At 41.2% G+C, this 20,667-nt stretch overlaps 2 protein-coding genes across 3 annotated transcripts; both read left to right on the top strand.

The window, feature by feature from the left end:
* Positions 1-1,497: 1,497 nt before the first annotated feature.
* On the top strand, positions 1,498-7,604 carry tmem141 (transmembrane protein 141). Its single transcript, XM_029516083.1, has 5 exons — positions 1,498-1,645; positions 1,754-1,820; positions 5,889-5,972; positions 6,092-6,202; positions 6,358-7,604. The coding sequence occupies exons 1-5, from the start codon at positions 1,592-1,594 to the stop codon at positions 6,417-6,419; spliced, it is 378 nt and encodes a 125-aa protein (XP_029371943.1). The 5' UTR covers positions 1,498-1,591; the 3' UTR covers positions 6,420-7,604.
* A 1,978-nt stretch (positions 7,605-9,582) lies between these two features.
* sapcd2 (suppressor APC domain containing 2) lies at positions 9,583-19,722 on the top strand. Of its 2 annotated transcripts, none has more exons than XM_029516610.1 (6): positions 9,583-10,561; positions 13,749-13,882; positions 17,035-17,181; positions 17,631-17,732; positions 18,360-18,476; positions 18,573-19,722. In XM_029516610.1, the coding sequence occupies exons 1-6, from the start codon at positions 9,793-9,795 to the stop codon at positions 18,699-18,701; spliced, it is 1,398 nt and encodes a 465-aa protein (XP_029372470.1). In that variant the 5' UTR covers positions 9,583-9,792; the 3' UTR covers positions 18,702-19,722. The 2 variants fall into 2 exon arrangements, with proteins under 2 accessions (XP_029372470.1, XP_029372469.1); XM_029516609.1 differs by having other exon boundaries at positions 18,357-18,476.
* The last annotated feature ends 945 nt before the right edge of the window (positions 19,723-20,667 follow it).

Below are 20,667 nucleotides of genomic sequence, written 5' to 3'. Positions count from 1 at the left end.
ATATAGGATGAACTGCATGAACTGTGTTGTAGCTGCCAATCATAAATTTAACAGAATGAGAGTCAGTGGAAATGATATTGAGACTCTTGGCTACTTGATTTGGATGAGGTGGGGGCCATCATGCTGCTGTTGGAAACTTGATATTTGACCCCCCACTTAGACCAGATTTACCAGGCTGCTGTTCAGCCAGTTCATTTCCTTCACTATTGCTCCCCCCTGATTTCTCTGTTGTCCACAAAGATGTAAATGCTACTTTAATGCCATTAACCACCCAGTCAGCTGCTTGACTTCTCTCAGAGATGGTAGTATTAAGCTGTTCTTCATCGCAGTGTCTGGAGCCCTTTGGCTTTATGGTACCTTACTGTTGTGATAGGAAGTTCAGATCTTTTTGCTGACTCAGGTCTTTTAATCTCATTCAGTAAAATGGACAAATCTTTTTTCAAGCCATTCATTCATTTTGTTCATTGGAGCCAATGTGGCGCTGTAGTTGTCATTTGAGTAATGACTAAAAGAGCACAGCTTTGAAACACTGAAGAGCAACATGACTTGTTACTCCCGAGTCATACAAAAGATTAGTTCAGAATGACATCACTGCCTTACTGTGACACAATACATATATCCCACTTGTTTTTTTTTTGTTGATGTGTTGCCTCACCCCCATTTTTTACTTTGTTTTTTGCTCTTTTGATGTCTTTATTTTACTCTGATAATTAACCTACTTTTATTTAAAGTCATTTCTGTTTTACCTTGTATGTGACAAGGACCAGATGTTCAGCTGCTCCACTGTAGCTGTGTGGTAACTCAAACTCTGTTGTCCCTTGTGTCTCAGTGGGTAGTTGGAATCTCTTCAGCTTCTTTGTTTCCTATAAGTTTTGCTGCGGTCTTCGGCAGAGCCATCTGCCTGTTCCAGATCACTGTGGTGTCAAAGATCAACAGCGGGGTCACAGAGGTCAGCGTTGCAGCAGGCCTGACATTTCAAAGAAAAGTTACTCTAATGACTTAATTTCAGCATCATGTAGTTGCATATCTGTCAGCTATTAGTTTACAAGTATGATGATGAGGGGTAAAGCTAGCAGAATAACAGAGGCAGCTACAATTTCTATGTATAATGTAAATCTAAGACTATAAAACATGCATCCTTGTAATAATTAAATGATGTAGGTGGTTTCATTTCATCATTTTGATAGTTGGAGGAAAGACAAGTTTAAAACATGTACTTCAATCTACTTTATTTACCGATGCAATTTAAATCTATCTATCTTAAAATGTAATTTTATGTAGTACTGTCCTTTTTTAGGAGCTAATGTCTATAGATCTAGGTTCTGTATATTATATTATTTCCAAGCACGTCTTCACATTTCTACGGTTATTTTGTGCATTTCTTTTTCTGTGCTCTTGTTTCCAGGAGCTGAAGCTGCAGTGTCTCCTCCGGTCCTTCAGGAGGAGCCGGAGTTGTAGTCCAGCTGCTGCCTCCTCTCTTTCGCTGGTTTTTCTTGGTTTGTTCGTGGACAGTGTCATAACATTACAAGTGAAAACTGTCCGTCTGCAGAAACGGTAAATGCCCTGAAGGTCCTTCCTGACAGGACCGAACATGGTGAACCTCGGACTGACCAGAGTGGACGACGAGCTGGTCGCCAAACATCCGGTGGGTTTTTACTCATCATCGGTTTACTCTTTTACTCTGCTGACAGCTGATTCCCCAGCAGACTCCAGTGTAGTAAAGGCTTGTGTTGTGTTGTGTTGTGTGTTTCAGGGTTTGGAGAGTTATGCTGCCTGTCAGTCTCATGCCTTCATGAAGGGAAGTGGGACGTTTGTTCTCGGTAAGTCGTCTTTGGTTTTACAGATGGCCACTGCTGAACGTAATTACACAAAGAAACGACACTGTGTTGTTATCCATTCCTCCATTAGATTTCAAATAATGGATCTTTGTTTGCATAGATAGACCCCAATTTACACTAACAGGAAGAGAGGTTATCCTATCTTATGAATTTCAATTTGCATTATAAATCTGAATAACCAGTAATAACTAAGGTAAGGTATTCAAAAGAAAAATCATACAATAAATAATTGTAGAGTAAAGTAACAGTGTTAAACAAACATCTGAGATTGTGCAAATCAATAAATAAATGGATAGAAAAATTCAATAAAAAACCAAATTTCAAAGGAAGGTCTAAAATTTAGCTCACTAACCTATCTTACCATCTTTCCTTCATTGTTTTTAAATCAGTCCCTGATGTGACAGAAATGAAATGAAATAAAACGATCCTGATGACTCACAACGTACACCTTGGAAAAAAGGCTGATAAATAGTAAAAATTGAGTTTTGACAAGTGTTTACCACAGGAGGGAGCTGTGCACTTCTACTATCAGAACTGTTTTCTTACATGTTGCACACTGAATTCAACACCGGAAACACAGCTGTCAGTTTAGCATAACCTCTGATATTCCTTCAATGTCAACTTTTTCTTCTGGTAAACTGAGTTACTTTTTACTGCCGTTCTTTATTATTGTCATTTGAGTCCAGGTGTTTTTAATGAAATTGATTGGACTTGATTAGGAAAGGCACACACTTTTATTTGGCCTTGTTCTGTCCATTTATTTATTTTAGAGTCTTTTGCACTTTGAAATAGCGCTATTTTCAATGTTATATTTTATCTTGGCTTGTCACTTGACAGTGTGAGAGCCGTATTGGATCTGTTGGATTTGGCCTTTGTCGTTTCACCTAAACAAGAACCTTCTTAGCAGCCTAAACATGCCGCCAAACCTCAGAAACAGGTGTGGCCTCTGGCCCGTTGATCGTATCTTGCAGCTTAATTTACTGTTGTTTTCATTTAACACATTGAAAAACGTTAATAAAACAAAAAGCAGCAGAAACACTAAATAATGTTTATGTTTTTATTTGGACATTTATAGTTCAGACAGTTCTCGTAAACCACAGATAAGTTGACCGCTCTTGTCACCAAGATTGAGAAACGCAACAGGAGCAGGCACTTGGCTACAGTGGAGAGGGAAAACTCCCTTTAAGGGGAAGAAAGCTCTGGCAGAACCGGGCTCAGGTTGGGCAGCCAGCCATCTGCCTCGACTGGTTGAGTGGAAGGGGGGTGAGAGAGGGGGGAGTGAAATGGAGGTGAGAGAGAGAGAGAGAGAGAAAACTGCAAAGTGTCGGTGCTGCTGTTAGACCAGCATTCGGTCAAGAGCCATTCTTTGGCTGCAGGAACATGAACTGGTTCAATATTAGGCACCGGCCCTTAAGCTGCTCTGGTGAAAGAGGGTCACTTAGCTGTGGAGTAGTCCTTATAAAAAAAAGTCCAGGTGTAACATGAAGGGTCTTTGTATATTTGGGGTTGGGGGGTGGTTACTGTGTGGGTGGGGCAGCAGTTGGTAAGTGGGTGGGCTGCTGGGTAGTTGAGTTGGATCGCTTGTTTCTCGGTCTAAAGATGGAAGTCAGTGTCTTGTGCACTCTGCGGAAGAACTTTTGAAATGCATTGTTGCGGCGACGTTCTGTCTTGATGGCATCAGCGTCAGTTTGGATGACAGCTGTGGCTCCATCGGTTGGTGCAGAGTCAGCTGATGGGCCTGCATCGTCACTGGAAACTGGCAAGTGGCGGTTGTTTGGATGGTCGTTGTTGTGTAGAACAGAGCTGTCTGGCTGTTCCTTGGCTGGAGTGGCTGCGTCTCTGGCCCCATCAGGAAGGCTGCTTTCTGCTGAGGGTCCAGGGGACTTGTTTGACTCTTTGTCGGCTCTGTTGGTCGGGTTTGAGGAACGTGGAATGGAAGCTGGTTCCCAGGATGTCTTTGTATTAGGATGGTTGTTTAAATGATCACAGTAACGTTTCACAGGTTGCCGTCGGCGACGCAGACGTCTCCTCACTCGGGGTCTATATTTTGCGACCCTGGTGACAGGCTCGTCACTGAAAGACTCGATGTCAGCGTCGTATCCGCAAGAGTGACATTTATAACTGTGAGTGTTAGGGAACCTGAAACAGTTACCCTTACTGACTGTGTCACTCTCACTTTGACGGCCTTCAGTTTTAGCACTGTAATCCTGGGCATCTGCATCATAACCGGAAGACGGCGGTGAATCTTTTCTGTCATTACTGTTGTCATCTGATTCATCTGAACTTTCCCGTGGACAAACAGTCATCAGCTGAATGGCAGTATCTGCATAGGAGCTGGCTGCCGTTTTCAGGTGATCCATTGTTACGAAACTGTGTTTTACAGCTTCTTCGGGAGTGATTCTCAGGTCATAATCTGGACACAGGCAACTTCTCAGAAGGTCTAAAAATGTCCTCCTGTCCTCATATTCAACATGGTCTGCTGTTGGTGTATAGGTCATTACAGCATGCCTTAAGTTCCGGGCAGAGTCAAAAAGCCTTCTATTCATCTCTGGCTTCTCACCAGTCACCTCCTGGAACTCCTGCGGTGTCCTTAGTCTCAGCCCTGTGGAGCCATCCCGAATGAAAAATGCCCAGGTCCACATTCCATCAAAAATGTGGTGGTCGGCTGGCTGGCCAACCATTTGGACCATGGTCTTCATCCAGTGATATTCACATCTGTAAGGGAAGAGGTCGGCACCAAAGTACAGGAACGCCAGGATACAGCCCACTGACCACATATCAACGGATTCGGTCAAGGGGAGTCCCAGGTTTACTTCTGGAGCTCTGTATGCAGCAGTCTGCATCATCAGTCCAACCTCCATTTTGCTGCTGTGTGTGGCCAAACCGAAGTCGATCAGCTTGATCTTGAATGGTTGATCCTTGTGATTCACAAGCATCACGTTGTCAGGTTTCAAGTCCGTGTGCATGATGCCAATACTCTTCAGGGCTTCAAAAGCGACGAGCAGCTGGTGGGTCACAGGACGGAGTTCATTAAGATTCAGCGGCTTCCATTGTCTCTTCTTCAACAGGTCCAGAAGGCTCATGTCCAGCATTTCGAAGGCCAGACAAAAGTGGCCGTGGTACGTGAAATCGTCTATGAATCTGACAATATTGTTCTTGTTTGGGTCGAGGACGCTGACTGCCTTCAGCATGGCCACTTCTCTTTCAATGAATTCATCTTTGTGGCCTTTGTGTATTTTGATCGCCACGGTTTCGGATGTGTTTAAGTCGATACACGTGGCAACTTTTCCAAAGGCACCCTCTCCGTTAAAACCCAGTATCTGGTAGAAGGTGGTGTTGCTTTGCATGATATCTTGTTCCTCTGGTAGATCTTCAGGGCGTGCCCGTGAAGTTTCTCTCTGCTTTCTCTTCTCTTGTGTCGGTGAAGGCATCTTTGCAGAAAAATCTTCAACTTTTCAAGCGCAGTGTAGGTCACCTTTGTCTCACTCTGAGGGCGATCAGAACGAACTGACCAAGTTCATCTGAAGGTACTATATATATGTTTCTTTGATGCCATAGGTGATGTCATAGGTGATGTCATGGCAGATGTTAAGCATCAAAGGATCAATGGAGATTGATGGAATGATAGAATTGATAGATTGATAGAATGGAGATTTAAATAAAAACAATTTGCCCTGACAGGTGTGTTCCTTTCCTAATCAAGTAAACACAGCTGAACTCCAATGGAGGTGTAGAACCTTCCCAAGGATGATCAGAAGAAATGGACAGCAGCTGAGTTAAAACAAACGGTCTGAATACTTATGGCCACGTGATATATATGTCATTTGAGTCCAGGTGTTTTTAATGAAATTGATTGGACTTGATTAGGAAAGGCACACACTTTTATTTGGCCTTGTTTTGTCCATTTATTCAATGATGAGAGGACCGTCTTCAGACTGGCTCTAAACCACAGTATATTGATCAAGGTCTTGCCATGTTAAAAAAAATTGCAGGAAGAAATTAATTAAAAATCAAAAAATTGAAATGAAATCATGAATTTGTTGTCTGTAGGTGTCGCTGGCTTATTTGCCGTGCAGATGGCTCTTCAGAAGAAAGTTCCTTATCCCCTTCAATGGAACCTTCTCGTTTCAATAGGTGAGAGGGGAGGCATTGGCTTTAATGGATACTCACAGAACAGACATGCATCTGCGCTAACATAAAAATGGAAACACTAATGATGTCTCCGCAGTCCGTTTAACTTGCTGTCTTCACAGTGGGGTCATCAGTGGGCAGTTACACAGTGACTCGATGGGAAACACAGAAATGCTCAGACCTCTGGCTGCTGCTGGAAAAAGGAAAAGTCCCGGACAGATCACTGCCACAGTGTGAGTACAGTGTGTGGCTGCTTGGTTTTCTTCACTGCTCATATTGTCCTACGCCTTTTATTCTACGGCCCTTCACGATGTACCAAATAAATGCAGTTTCTGGAATTTTCTGCTTAGTATTTACCTTTATCTATGTGTTTTTTTTTTTTTTTCAGTGTCAAATCCAGAGGAATCCAAGGGAACAGGGAAAACAAAATACGGGGATGTAATGGACTGAACATGTTTAAGTACTGTATATGACTGCACCTTTTTTGAAAGTGTACTATTCTGGAGATGTCCAGATAAACTATTTGATAACTTTCAAGGGAGCTCTGTATTTTTTTTTTTTTAACTTTCATTTGGATTTTCTGGAGCTTTTGAATTTCATAACAGCATTAATGTGTGGCTTCACAGATGAATTTCCCGAATCAGAGGTCAGGAATTAGTTTGGGTTTTTGTGGGGAATCAGATATTAAGCTTATGATCCGCTGTTATTATTTGGACATGTTTGTTTGACATGTGACAGAATTAACACTCCACTGCCAACCAACCAAGGCATCAGTTTTCCCACCTCATGGGATTTAGACAGTTGTGTGTTTCAGACCTCATGGGCCAACTGACCACTTTTGGTCTTCAAGCGTATGATCTAAATTACACATTGATTCGGTTGGACTACCATTTCGAACATCTGCCATCAACAGCACTGGAAACATTTAACACATCAATCTGCAAAATTATGTTTGAGTGCAGCACTCTTTATAAAGATATACTTTTGGTTGGTTCTGCTGTCCAAATCCAGAAAAACATTTCTTAATGGAGGCAAATTTCAAAAAATTTATACAATTTTTACAATCTATGTAGATCAAATCAAAGAATCAGCTTGTGGCAGAAAACATGTATAAAACAAAGGAACTTTTTTTTTAAGTTATGATGATTATATTCTGTTATTTGCATAGCTGAACTAGTTTTGCACATGAAGGTTTTTGTAACATGAATTCTGCACCATGCAGTGCAGGTCACTGAAACAATGGAGCCTTTCAAACATACTTTAACACCTCAAGCAAATTAAGCAGCCAAAGTCCAGGATGCTTGATTCGTGGGGAGCAAGCTAAAGGAATTCTGAGAACCTGAAACAGAAATGCTGGTGGAGTGGGGAACCTGTCAGAGTGAGATATAGAGAAAATGCAGATGTGGGAGACTTTCATAGTAAAAGCAAAATAAATAGGGGAGGATTTTGACTTTGCTTTAATGTTCTCTTTTTTCTCTCCATCTCTGGGCAGACCGTTTCCACCCCCTCTCTCGCTTCCTTCCACTCCCGTCCTCCCACTTACTGTAATTCAGATCTAATTCAGCTCCTCGAAAAAGGAAGGAAAAAAAAAACAACAAAACAGTCTTTAATGAATAAATAAGCGCTGTCAAATAGCAGGACTGACTGGCCAGTTGGGCTGAAGATCTGCCCATTAACTAAAACGATGAGTAGTATGGAATAGACGATTAGCATGGTTAATAAATCCTGAAGTGTGTGTGTGTGTGTGTGTATTTGGCTGTTCTGTGCAGAAGCAGTAATGCCTGTGCGTGACTGCATAAGAAAGAGAGACGAGGAGAGCTGTCGGTCTGACTCTGAGTCGAGAGATCACAATGATATGTGCTGCTTCTGGACTGTGTGTCTTTCTCCTCTTTCCTCCACGGCCTCTCTTTTTTTAGGTTATATAATCTGATAATAAATATTACTTGCAACATTTCTGCTGGTCCATGTGCAAAAACCAAAACCATTCCTGGGCCAGCTCTATACTCAGAATCTGTATTATTGGATGTTTGAGCATTGGCTGGTTCTGCTCTTTGGCCTAAAGTCATAATCAATTCCTATGAATTAGTGTGTTAACAAGAACAACTGGTGTATTACTGATTGTCAAAGGGAGGGGTTTTTCATGTGTTCGCCCTGCGGTGATTTATTGATTTTGTATGTAGTCCTGCAACCTCTGTCCGGTGCATTTAATAAATGTAATGTGGAAAATAAGTGACAAAGTATCTGCTCTAACATGAACATTATGCTTTTACATCAGGCTGGAATATTACAAGGAGTTATTTGGGACAATGTGACTTTGACAAGAGAAGTTACTTAAATTTTTTGGAAAATTTAAAAACCCATAGTGCTGTACAATCACAGCAGATGGACTTGCACCACAAGTATAAATAAACAAAGGAATAAAATGTGTCACAAAGTCTAAATCAATTTAAAAGAAATCTGAGATACGAGAGAAACTGGATAAAAACCAGATTAAGCTGCTGAAGTTTTTGCAGTTGATAATGGGATGAGAGTGCAAGTCTGGGCAGATCAGAGATAAACACTGGTCTATGCATGGACTGAGAGTTTCTCTGCGTGACTCATTGCTGAAGACAGAAACAGGAAAAGTGTCACTGAGGTTGTAGAAATGGCTACAAAGTGTTTTCACTGAGTGAGAGTCGAATTGTGTGCAGGGATAGTGCAGATTTTAAGCCTGACTGAGGGAAGATCTTGGTATAAATCATGTTACATAACACCAGAAATGATGCACGATGAAAGAGTCTTTTCAATGGGAATGAAACACAGCACTTTCTTTGGTAAGACTCTTGTGGGTATAAACCACTCAACTTCATAAAAGTCAGAGTTATACAAGCCATGTGTGATATATAATATAAAAATCTGAGTAAAAGGCTAACTCTCACGCTGCTCAGGATGCCTGATTCTTAGGCTTTCTTGTGAAATGACATTGCACCACCATAAAATGGTAAATGTTCAGCCTATACTCTCTGACATAAGAACAGAAATACTTGTACAGTACAACAGAATGCACTGCAGTAATGTCACAAATTCCATCAAAGGGGTGTCGAAAACATTTGCTTTTGCTTTTTTGCATTTCATAATCTCATAAAAAAAAATGTACAAAAACACAACCTTTACAGCAGATATATCAAAGCCCAGATAGAAATTGAAAAAAACAAATCATGCATATTATTCACTTAACTAAAACTCAATTTCAGGTAAAATTCCTGTATTAAAAAAAACAAAAACTGGATACTTATCCTGGAGTTTAATTTTAACACCGACTAGAAAAATTGTGAAGCTCTCCTTTGATCATAAAGTTGTAAAGTTGAAGATGAAACAAAGGAGTTGTGTAGCCCATGATGGAGTGTGTGTCTGTGTGTGTGTGTGTGTGTGGGGGGGGTGTATATAATAATACCAGGCTTTATGAATAACGTCTCAGCAGCGTTAGCAATAACAAAAGCACAACTCAAACTGGAGCTTACCTCAGCACCGCACCAATCAGAGCCGAGCTCGTGCGCACCGCGGCCAATGGCTGGTCCCGGGACGCTCGCGCACAGCCGTTTGAAGGGCGGTCCCGGGGCGAGAGAAGGAAAGTGGACCGGAGAGCGGCGGAGCGGCCGGAGCCGACACACGGTGGCACACTGCGTGATAAAAAAAACTCATTCTGATTCAGGTTTGGGAGGTTTTAAAGCTGATTCCGTAACTCGTATAACTCTGCATGCTCAGCGGTGTGTTGGTGTGAAGTTGGCCAACTTGTGCTGGACCGTTTTGGTTCGTCAATCGGAGGACACAGATCGGGACCTCCATGGCGTTGATAGCGACTGAACGCGGCTGTAAGCTGAACGGGACGTCGGCGATTTACGGCCGAGTTGGGCCGGGAAAGGAGGCGTTTCCAGGCAAGGCGGAGGGCTTTAAAAGTGCCAAAATGCTACCCAAAGAGACGGGGTATCCAACAGATGGTCTGCCCAAAGCCTTCCTGCACAGCCTGAGGACCCTGTTTGACATTTTGGACGACGGCGGACGGGGCTATGTCCACATCTCAGAGATCGAGAGCCGCTGGCAGGGCGCCGACACCCAGGACCTGCCCGGCGGGGTGCTGAGCTGCCTCAGGAGGGTCACCCCTCCGCACGGCTGCCTCACCTTTGAGCGGTTCGTCGCCGGACTGCGGTACTCCATGCTCAACCCGGAGAACAGCGTCCACCTCAAGGCCCAGGCTGCCGTGCATCCGCAGCAGGCTCCGAAGCAGCCCCACAAGCCCGCTCCGCTGTCCGCATGCAGCGTCGGGACCCGGGTGGAGAACAAGGTCCGTCCGCTGGGGACGAGCAACGTGACCAACACTCAGCAGCCCCGGGCCAGGCCGGAGGAGGGGGCCGGGTACCCCGCGTGTGGACCGGCGAGGTACGGCGCTGGCTTCGAGCGGCCCGGGCGCAGTTTGGAGCGGATTCCCGTCGCTCCGGAGGGGGGCTGTTACAGGACCGACCCGGGCATCGCCACTAAACCCACAAAGCCCCAGCAGAGCCGGGTCAGGTCCATTGAGTCACTTGCTCTGGAGTCGCCGCAGCTCCGAAGACCAAGTAAGTGGCACATTGAAAGCCAATGTATGAATTACTATAATTGATGTTTACACTTTCCAAAACACTGAAGAAGTCTTTCAATAAAATACTGAAAAACAGCACATTCACAGATCTGAGATGCTTTAACCAGCTAAAGTCACAATAGAGATGTAAATCATTTATCATCTTGAATTTTTTTTTCCTATTCATTATCATATTAGTCAACCACTTTTTTGTTCAAGGTCCATGCTAGCTGCTCTGTCAGTAACATCTCCATCTCAAGACTCCATTCCCACTGTAAGGATTTAGTCTCTTTGTTTGTGTCTTGGTTTGGATCCGCTCCTCCTGCTGTCGCAGGCTTGAAACAAAAACTTATTTGAACACCAAAAAATGTGCATGAAAATGAGTCAGGAATCTAGCCCCTGGATACCCACGATCACAGAACAGAATACACTTGAGACCTGATTGTCATGAAGAAGCCATTTAACTGCATGCATAACTGAGCTGACATGTCCATTGCAGTTTGCCAGCTCATAATATTGTGTAATTGGATGCAGCCATGCATGTAGTACACACAAGTGAACAATGTCTGCATAGCGCTTTCGTGTCAACATTTTGCCATCCAGCAACAACAAAGTTCAAGATGGTAACTTGTAAAGGGAGCTTAAATCAGAACAGGTCAACAAATGCCTTCATTGGCGTTTGATAACTCAAATGTCGCAATTACGTCACAGCTCAAACAGGCCTGTGTGAGGGACCCTGCTTCATAGTTAGGTCCCCATTTGAATAATTTGCCTATGTTAACCTCAGTTCAGTTCAGAGATCATGTCAGAAATTCACAGGAGACATTTATCCGCCTGAAGGGTCTGGTTTGCGGTGGGAGAGCAAAGTTATCCCTGCTGGCCGTCTGAATGGGAATCATGCAATAGTCGTTTGCATGTATCATGTGCCTAGTTTTTTGTTTTTTTTTTTTCCCTGGTGTGCTGGATATAGATTAGCGAAACTGCCAGTTCTCTTGCTCATTATCTCTCACTATTCCTCTTCTGACAATCATACAAGAGTCCTTTTTAGATGCTCTCTCTTTCCTTCACTCTCTCACTCTCTTTCACACACACACGCACACACTCAAGTGGAGTCTGTACAAATTTGCATGATCTCTATACAGCAAGGCCTGTCTAGAGCAATAACATTCTCCCACTGTCTCATTTAGGCCCTCTGGGCTTTCACTACTTGAGCCTGTCATGCTAAGGACAGTGTTGTCTTTGATTTATGAATATATAAAGTTATAGTTGATGGACAGAAAGAAAAGTGCACACACTTATGTGAGCTTTCAATCAGCAGCTGTTTGTGGTTTTGACTATTTTGAATTATTTAAGGGAAATCTTGATCTAAACCGAAATTGGGTGAAGGATTTTTTTTTGTACACGAACTAGTGTCTTTAAAAACATGGAAAAACTTGAGTGCATTGCATAAAACCCTAATCTCAGCCTCATTTACCATATTTTGGGATGAATTGCAGCGACTCTCCACCAGACTTTATCACGCAACATCAGTGGCCAACGTCACTAATGCCCGTGGCTAAATGGAAACAAATCCCAACAGACAGGTTCCACATTTTTGTGGAGAGCTTTTACAGGATGTTACACTAATGGATGTTATAGGTGCAAATAAATCCCCACAGTAATGAAAGGTTCACAAAACATGCATGGGTGTGATGTTTGGCTGTCCGCATTTTTTTTGTCCAATTAGTGCAGGGTGAAGGACTCACAGTTTCCATGATGTAATCTCTCACAGGCAGCCAACCCTACTGGATTAGGCAAGATTACAGCAGAAAGGCAAGAGTTTACTGAATCACTGCATCTGCAAAAACCTCTCCAACACCCTTGACATAACAGCAAATTCCTGACACTCTACTCTCACTCCTCCCATCTTTTTGGGAAAGGTCAACACAGATGGTATGCCCTTTCATCTAAAATCTGACAATGACACAACAGTAGGTATCAGGGAAATACCGCAAGGGAAAAAAGAATTGTTCTCAAAATGTTTTGCCAGTTTTTTTTTTTTTAATCCCACTTTGACAATCATGAAACAGAAAAATTAACAAACCCTTAACACCCACGAGCAGAGCAGAGAGTTAAAGGAGAGAGTGTAAACTTGCTTTATCAAAGATATTTATTATGTTTGGTGTTACTGAAAAAAAAATTTTATCTGAAAATTTTAGAGATGTTGAATACCAATAAAAAAATTAGAAGTGCCAAAAAAAGTCTAAAAATGTGCCAAGTTCACTGTCTGTTTTAATTTAATTAGATCTCTATATCAATCATCTATATAGCTCAATAAAAAAACAATCTCTTTCTTTGTCTGTTTCCTGATCACTACAAATCAAACAAGTCTATCTAAACTTTTAGGCCAAAATAAATAAAATAGTATCTACTTCTGAATGCCACACTAACAGGATTTGTTTAATTTCCTGCTTTTAGAGTTTCCAAAAAACCCGGCCTGTGGTATTGATTTCTGAGATTTAATCTCTACATTGCATTTGATAGTCCCAAATCTCAGATAAGCTTTTCTTTGATCTCACTGAATTCAACCATAGTTTGGTGAAGTAATAGGACCAGATTAGTTGCACGTAAAATCAAAGTTTACTGAAGCCTTTTCACCTTCACTGCTTTTGTTATGAGTATGATCTCTCCCTGTGTTGAGTACATTAAATCAACCTGACTTGCTGATGTTGCAAACATTTGTGGAGTACAGCTCCCTCCTGTGGTACACACAGGCCGGCATTTGTCCTAAAATTTCCTCTCACTCTCCTCAAGCCAGACACACCTAACAGAACCAACTGTTTTGTAGATGTACCTTTTACTGCTGTTTATTGACTCTGAACATAAGAATTAAGTTTGAGTTGTTTCTGCATCAGATTCTAATTCTGGCTCTGATGACAGTGAATCAAAGTTTGGCTGTTTGAGTGAGGAATAATTCAACAATTTCTAATTTCTTCATCATTATTTCTACTTTACTATTAAAGCTTTACATAAAAGCGTGTTGTATTCCACCACATCAATTCCTAAATGATTAACGTGCGCCACAATGTTTTCTTTTATTCTTCCCAAATAACGTCCGGCAGGTGACAAACAGGACTGCAGTAGTTACAGAGTTCATACCAGTGTTATATTGTAATTGAATACATGTGTCTTTTTCACTTGTCTAGGTGTTGGGAAATCAGGTTTACCAAGATCTCAGAGTGAATCTGCAACAGGATTTACTGGAGGCTCCAGAAGACACGGGCGGAGTCGGGATGAACAGAGACGACACACCATATCCAATGGAGTGGATTATGGCATGGTTAGAATACAAACACACTCAGAGTGTCTCCAAAGTGTCTTTATAAACATTTACGTGCATAGTTTTCATTAATAATCTTTTTCATATTGTTTGGTTCTGGGTTAACATTAGAGATGAGGGGATCTGCTGTGAATGTCCCCTTATTTCTATTAATCCTGTAATTCACCTGTAAAGAATTGGGTTCTTCTAGAGTATTGGTGCTTTTTGTGTATATAGGTGAAACCACAATCTGCGGAAACTTAACTAGAGCTGTAACAGTTGGTCAGATAGTGAAAATACCAAACGTCCTGATTTCAGATTCTCAGATTTAAATATTTAACGATTTGGATTGTTGGTTGACCAAAACAAGGTATTTTAAATGTGTTGGATGCTTTTTCTGGCTTTTCTTAGGCTGTTAATCATTGATGGAAACAGTCTTTATTTGTTGTTCCGGCAGCTGTTTATATTGACAAAATGTGAGAAGCGCTAAACGACACTGAGATATTTAAGCAGCTTTAATATGTTGGATTTGTTGTGTATTTATAGTGTTTTTAGTTGAGGAGTTGTGTGAAAGCAGCACTTTGAGCAGGACAGATTTAGGAATGATTGGATGTGGTAGGGATTGAGGAATTTAGAGATAATAATATTGTTTGTTTATGTGGAATGGTAAATAGTTAAATAACATAAATACCAGGGAAATGTAAAAAAGGCTTTACAGCACTGGCTCTTCTCCATTTCACTTTCTATTGGACCCCACAATCCCCTCCCTGTGCCCCCTGCCTCCCCTTAACTCTGCCCCTCCCACCTCCAGTCCAGAGCTCACTCTCCTCTCACTCTTTGTCTCTCCCCCTGCCTCACCATTTCTAATTCTCTCCAACTCGCCTCTTTTCCCTCCTTCTCTGCTTGTCTGTGTCGTCGTCTCTGTCTCTTTTTCCCTCGGCCTCTGTGTTTGTAGAGGCAGACTGACCAACTCCCCTGATTCTCCCTCCCTCCCTGCCCCTCTCCTCCTCCCCCTTCCCTCTGTCCCTCCCACCCAGGCCGACTTGGCCCGCCGCTGCCCTGATGGTAGTGAGCCGGGTTGGGCCCAGGGGCCTGGTAGAAGTAGAGGACCCGCTTGGCCGGCCTGGCCCAGCCTGGACGGCTGTGTGGGCTGCCTATACTACTGTCTTCATCCCCCTCAGCAGTAGCCTCTACAGCAGCAAAGCCCTGCACTTTTTTCTCTGGGTGAGTAATATGAGAGGAAGCCAAGGAGAGGGAGAGATGTTTGTCAAGGATAGAGGTTCTGTAATAAGTATATTTCAGGATACAGTGATGTGTAATACATTGCTTTAATATACACTGTGATTTAAAAAGAGGAGATTAAAAGTTTCAGCATTTGGACATTCAGTGTCTTGATTAGGAACTGTGCTTGTTTTTAAGCGATTTTGGGGTGTGTTTGTGTGTTGATTGTGTAGCCACTGGGTTTGAAATAGCGATGTAACAAAGAGCTTATGTGACAACAGTATTTCAACTCTTTTATTATTTATTTTCCAGTTGTGGTTTCTCTATTGTGATGATTTGCTAAATGTTTGTATTTTATAACATTGTAAGTTAAAACATTTTGCATTGAGAATTTCCAAACTTTGGCTCAACAAATGTGAAGAATATCATGAGCATTTTCAGTGTTTTAATAACAACATTAGATAAACTAAGGGTTGTGGATAATACTGAAAGAAGTAGCTAGTTACCAATTGAATCAATGTTCCCTGGTTTTATTTATTTATTGCTCCTTTCCTCTTTATCATTCAAAGTTAAATGAAATGTGGTTGTTTTCCTTCTGTTAGGTTGACAAAAAGTAGCAATTTCAAGACATCACTTTGGTAATTTGATGGCATTTTGATAGGGTTAAAATAGTGTTCAGGGTAATTTGTTTTTGCAAACTGAACTGTCCTTGTTTTACTAAGTTTGGGACATTTCGCTTGTCACTGATGGCTCTATTGTGAAGCCTTGAGGTTTCGGACTATTCAGTGCTTTTGTAGATAATGTTTGAAAGGCTTTCATGTCTGTCTTTGTTTTTACCTAAACAACTTAGAACATGCATTGGGTGTCATGTTATTGTACGTGCTTTGCTGTCTGTATTCATTCCCACTCATGCAGTCAGCAGAGAGAACACAGACATACATGCACAGACTTCTCTCCAACCTTTCAGCCATTTGCTGTGCTGCTCCCTCTCACTGTTCTTTGCTCTACTCTTTTCCTTTTTCTTCCTTTCTTTCTTGCAGTGTTTTCCTGCCTGTGACCCACCAAATTCATGCAGCCTGACGCTGGGTCATGCTTAATTTCAGACACAGACCAGAGACCCCCTCTTTTCCCCCTACAACCATCTTCTTGTCTCTCTGCCATCAGGCTTTATAGGGAAAGAGCAGGAGTTTGTAACAGAGGGTTTGAATTTGGTCTGCTTTGTCCTCTGTTAGTTTACTGTCGCAACATATATTCTGGTTGTATGAGTGAAGATCATAGGAATGTACTTAACTACCCAGGGGACAGAGTGATGGAACGATGGGTGGATAGAAAGATGACACACCAGGTGGCTGAATGCCAGCAAAGAGGCCTGCACTGTGGCAATCTGCCGCATGGACAGCCTGGTCAGCACAACTCAATGCAGCCTTGCTGGGGTGCATACACACATACACATGCATCTCTCCATCCTTTCTCTTTCACACACACTCAAACACACTAGAGTGGCCATAGCTGAAGTGGGTCCGCTGTTTACGCCATTCTTAGGTTGTTGTGCGGTTGCTATGACACCGGACTGATTGCTCCTCTAAACATTGTTCAGGATGGGAGCGAGTCGGGGACAATTGGTATGGCGCCATTGTCTCCACCAGCACAAAAGAGTTTGGTTCAGATGCCCTTGTGAAAACATGGGAACTTGTCCGCCATGCAGACGACTGTCAGCTGAAAATCATGATTAGAATTAATCTTGGCAGGAGTCCTATTGTGCTCTCAGTGATGCCATAGGAAATAAGAAAATTAATTTTTTCCTTCTGTTTGGTCTCTGAAGTTTTGCTTGTTTTTTGTTTTTTTGGGTTTAATTAATTGGGTTTTTCTCGTTTCTTTTCTACTATTGCATTCCTTCCCCATCCCCCTGTCATCTCTCCCCACTTTCCTTTTTTATCTCTCGACTCACATAGTTGAAGCAAATGAAAGAGTTGGAGCAGGAGAAAGATTCCCTGCTGGCGGGCCTGGAAGTGGTGGAACGGGCCCGAGAATGGTACCAGGGCCAAATCCACAATGTCACAGAGAGACAGCGGCAGGTCGGCCAGAGCTCCCACTGCACGGTCAGTTCAGACACTGCTGTGAAACTCTCAGAGCTCACAAGCCGTTGGACATGTTGGACTGCTGTATTATGTTTTTCAACTATACGAGTCACTGACCAAAACATCATGAGGAGATATTTTCCACACACATTGCAGATTAAATAACTATTTTGATCTATCTGTAATATTCTCCAATCCATCTAAATTATTCAATGTAATGTAAACTGAACATTATAGTTCACAACAGTTTACTGATTTTGGAATCATTTATAAACCATTAAAATATAGTATTATTTTCTGGTACCCATTTGATGACCTCAGCTTGATGTCTCCTTACCGACTGTCCAATTTTTTGGTTGAGATTAGGCCATTCTCAAAGGTATTTTTGGAACTGTAGGCACTTGGTAACTGAACAGCTGATCTTTGACTACTTTGTCAGGTTAATTTTTGTGTCTGTTTTCGCCACCTAGGATTTTTTCACAGAAGCTAATCAGAGTCGCATGAATGTTCTCATTCCCAAACTTCAAGAAGTCAACCACTGCCTTAATGACCTAATTTCCTGTACTGGAATGGTGAGACTTTATGGCTCATACACATTTTTACTTTGTTCTGGTGATACGGGGATTTAAGTGCTTCCACAGCAATGGAGGCAGTGCTAACTGCCAAGATTATATAATAATATAAAGGGTTCAGTCTTCAGTTTTTAACGCTACTTTTCTATCTATCAAGCAGAATGTTTGCACCTCAAAAGACAGATTTTGGGTGAAATGTCACTTTAAGATTTTAATTGACCAGAATTTTAAGGTAGGGCATTCTCTGTGTTTTAAAGCAATAAAGACCAAGACCAAAAATTTCATCTAATTATCCCTCTTTTATCTTATTATTTAGGGCTTATTAATTTAAGATGATTGAATATGTAGAATATAACTGAATTAGAGATGATTTGAGATTTACGGCAAGTTAGCTTGTCCTGTTAGTTAGCAGCATAAAAATGTTGTTAGATGGCAATAAGAGGAAGTTACCATTGTTACTGGAAAGTTATCTGACCAAAAGCTGGATACTGTAAATGTTTCTCAAAATAGAAATAAATGATGATGTGTCATGACAAACCAACTTTAAAAAAAACAAAACAAAACAAAACTTAATGATGATCTGGCATTGATTTTTATTTAAAAATAGTCCTCTTTGCTTCCTAGCAGTCCTTTCCCTCAAGTGGTGCTCAGACTACAGCGCTCACAGTGAACTCCCAGCCTCCACCTCCAGCTCCTCCACAAGCCATTCAGAGACTGAAGGACCAGAACAGACTGCTCACACAGGTTCAACAAAATCTGCAGGATGCTAGATAGATACAAGACACTGTAGCCTTCAGGATTAAAGTCTGACATTCACTAAATTTCCTTTTTTTCATCAAGGAGGTGACAGAGAAGAGCGAGCGAATCGCGCAGCTGGAACAAGAAAAATCGGCCTTGATCAAACAGCTTTTTGAGACTCGAGCCCGTAGCGCACAAGACACCAGCACCATGGATTCCACCTTCATCTGAAAACCCACCACCATGACATCACAATATTTCTAGGAAATGCTGACACATCTGCACTGGTCTTTGTTTACCCCACTGACCATTCGTGGCAGTGATGTATCTTTAGCCATGACACACCAAAACCCTCGACTACAACATGTCACCACTCCTCCCTAAACCCAACCATGAACTACCTAGGTGTGAACACTCCCAAATAACCCAAGAGTCGAAAGGCTCTCTTTTACTCGATGCCTTCATGCTCCCTGCACAAGCACTCCCACCAAGCTGAAAAGACTGGAAGACTCCTGAGACATGAGTTGGTTCCCATGAGATCCCTTCTCTCCATTTCTTGCAGCATCTGCAAGATCTCCACTCCCACTCCCAAAAGACTGTTGTTTTCCTCCTGTTGCTTCACTGCACAGGCAACCTTATTAATAGAAACTTTACCTTGGTATTCCAAAAAGGAATTGGACAACTGCGGAAAGAATATCTCCTGCAATAAGATGTTGTATTTGTACAGTTTCATATGTAAACAAATCAGCTGCATCTGCTTGCTTTGACCTATCAATCACATTTTACAAATGTGGTCCTAAATCTCATTCATTATGATAAACACTTAACCTTTGTCATCAGTATTTCCTTCCTTTTAATGCAAATTAATAATAATGTTTACCCAACATTTTATTGTTTTTTGGCTTTTAATTTCAAACATTAAGAGAAAGGAATGGCTGCAAGGAACAGTTTTACTGTGTTTTTTATTAGCATGTTAATTGTTATGATGGTTTCAAGATTTGGGTTTTTTTTTTTTTATTGTATTCTTTAAGATTGAAACAGATGGGATGGTGGTTTACAAGCCAACAAGATGTTGTGGTGGAGACAGATGAGAGAAATTTGCACGTAGAAGAGAGCAGAGGAAGAAAAAAAACGGTAGACAGTGAATGTGTCAGAGTTGGGAGATTTTCAGTCATGTTAGCAAAAAAAAAAAGATAGAAGAAAAAATATCACTTTGGCTCTCCTTAGCTATTTCCCCTCTGTGTCTTTTACAGTGGGTTCTTTGCATGGGTCATATTTTCAGCTATAGAATATTTATCTGAAGAGATTTCTGTTTGAAACCTGGAGATTCAATGTTAGCACAGATGTAAAAAACATTTTTGTTTTTCTCCAGAAACTGTTGACATTAGACTGAACTGAAAGAAAAACAAAAACATTCAGCTAACCACAAGTTTACAAAAGAAATATTTAGTTATTGGGTGATGATGGAAAAAAGTAGTTTTATAATGGACTTGTTCGGTACCGCTGGGATTTCTGCACATAACATAGTTATATACTGTTGATGTTTCCCACTTGTTTGATTGTATGTGTCTTGCTGCTCAAGTTATATTATGTGAGTGAAACTCTTCCTTCTGCTTTCTACTGAGAGTTCTCAGACAAAATGTTGAAAATAAATATGACCAAACGGTGCCGGTGTTGTTTGTGTGTCCATTGTTTTTCATCACTATTGTTAAAATGCTGCAGTCAAGCAGAAGAAGAACTTTCTAGACATAAGATGATTTATTTCCAGCTTTGTATTTTTAGTTATTTTAATTCTGTTTATCTGTTTTCACATTTATTGGCTGAGCATATGTTTTATATATATATATATATATATATACACAAAGTCAATAAATGATTTGATTAATGTTATTGTAAACAATTCTAACTCACCATGTGGACATTCATGAAAGTAGACGGTTATATAAACTTATCTAGAACTACAATATTGTAAAATATAACATATATACAATGGGTCAAACATAGTCCAATGTCCAACTTCAACAAAGTTAAACAAAGGTAGCTAAAATAAAATATAAAAAAATGAACGTTTTAAACACAAGTAATATTGACATACATTTGTTACAGAAATATTGTACAATATTTTGTTATCTTGCATATGTTGAATATTTATTTTAGTCATAAATAAGCATGTTTTTGTTCAATGGTCTGAATATTT

This window comes from Echeneis naucrates, chromosome 12 (genome assembly GCF_900963305.1).
Source record: "Echeneis naucrates chromosome 12, fEcheNa1.1, whole genome shotgun sequence".
Lineage (NCBI taxonomy): Eukaryota > Metazoa > Chordata > Actinopteri > Carangiformes > Echeneidae > Echeneis > Echeneis naucrates.
This window is presented reverse-complemented; position numbering and strand designations above follow the sequence as displayed.

Bases quoted from the DNA above. Each gene is read 5' to 3' on its own strand.
- tmem141 (XM_029516083.1), top strand. From the start codon at position 1,592: ATGGTGAACCTCGGACTGACCAGAGTGGACGACGAGCTGGTCGCCAAA. The intron at 1,646-1,753 runs GTGGGTTTTTAC...TGTGTGTTTCAG, and splicing joins AGCTGGTCGCCAAACATCCG to GGTTTGGAGAGTTATGCTGC. The intron at 5,973-6,091 runs GTGAGAGGGGAG...CTGTCTTCACAG, and splicing joins GAACCTTCTCGTTTCAATAG to TGGGGTCATCAGTGGGCAGT.
- sapcd2 (XM_029516609.1), top strand. From the start codon at position 9,793: ATGGCGTTGATAGCGACTGAACGCGGCTGTAAGCTGAACGGGACGTCG. The intron at 10,562-13,748 runs GTAAGTGGCACA...TCACTTGTCTAG, and splicing joins GCCGCAGCTCCGAAGACCAA to GTGTTGGGAAATCAGGTTTA. The intron at 17,182-17,630 runs GTCAGTTCAGAC...TTCGCCACCTAG, and splicing joins GCCAGAGCTCCCACTGCACG to GATTTTTTCACAGAAGCTAA.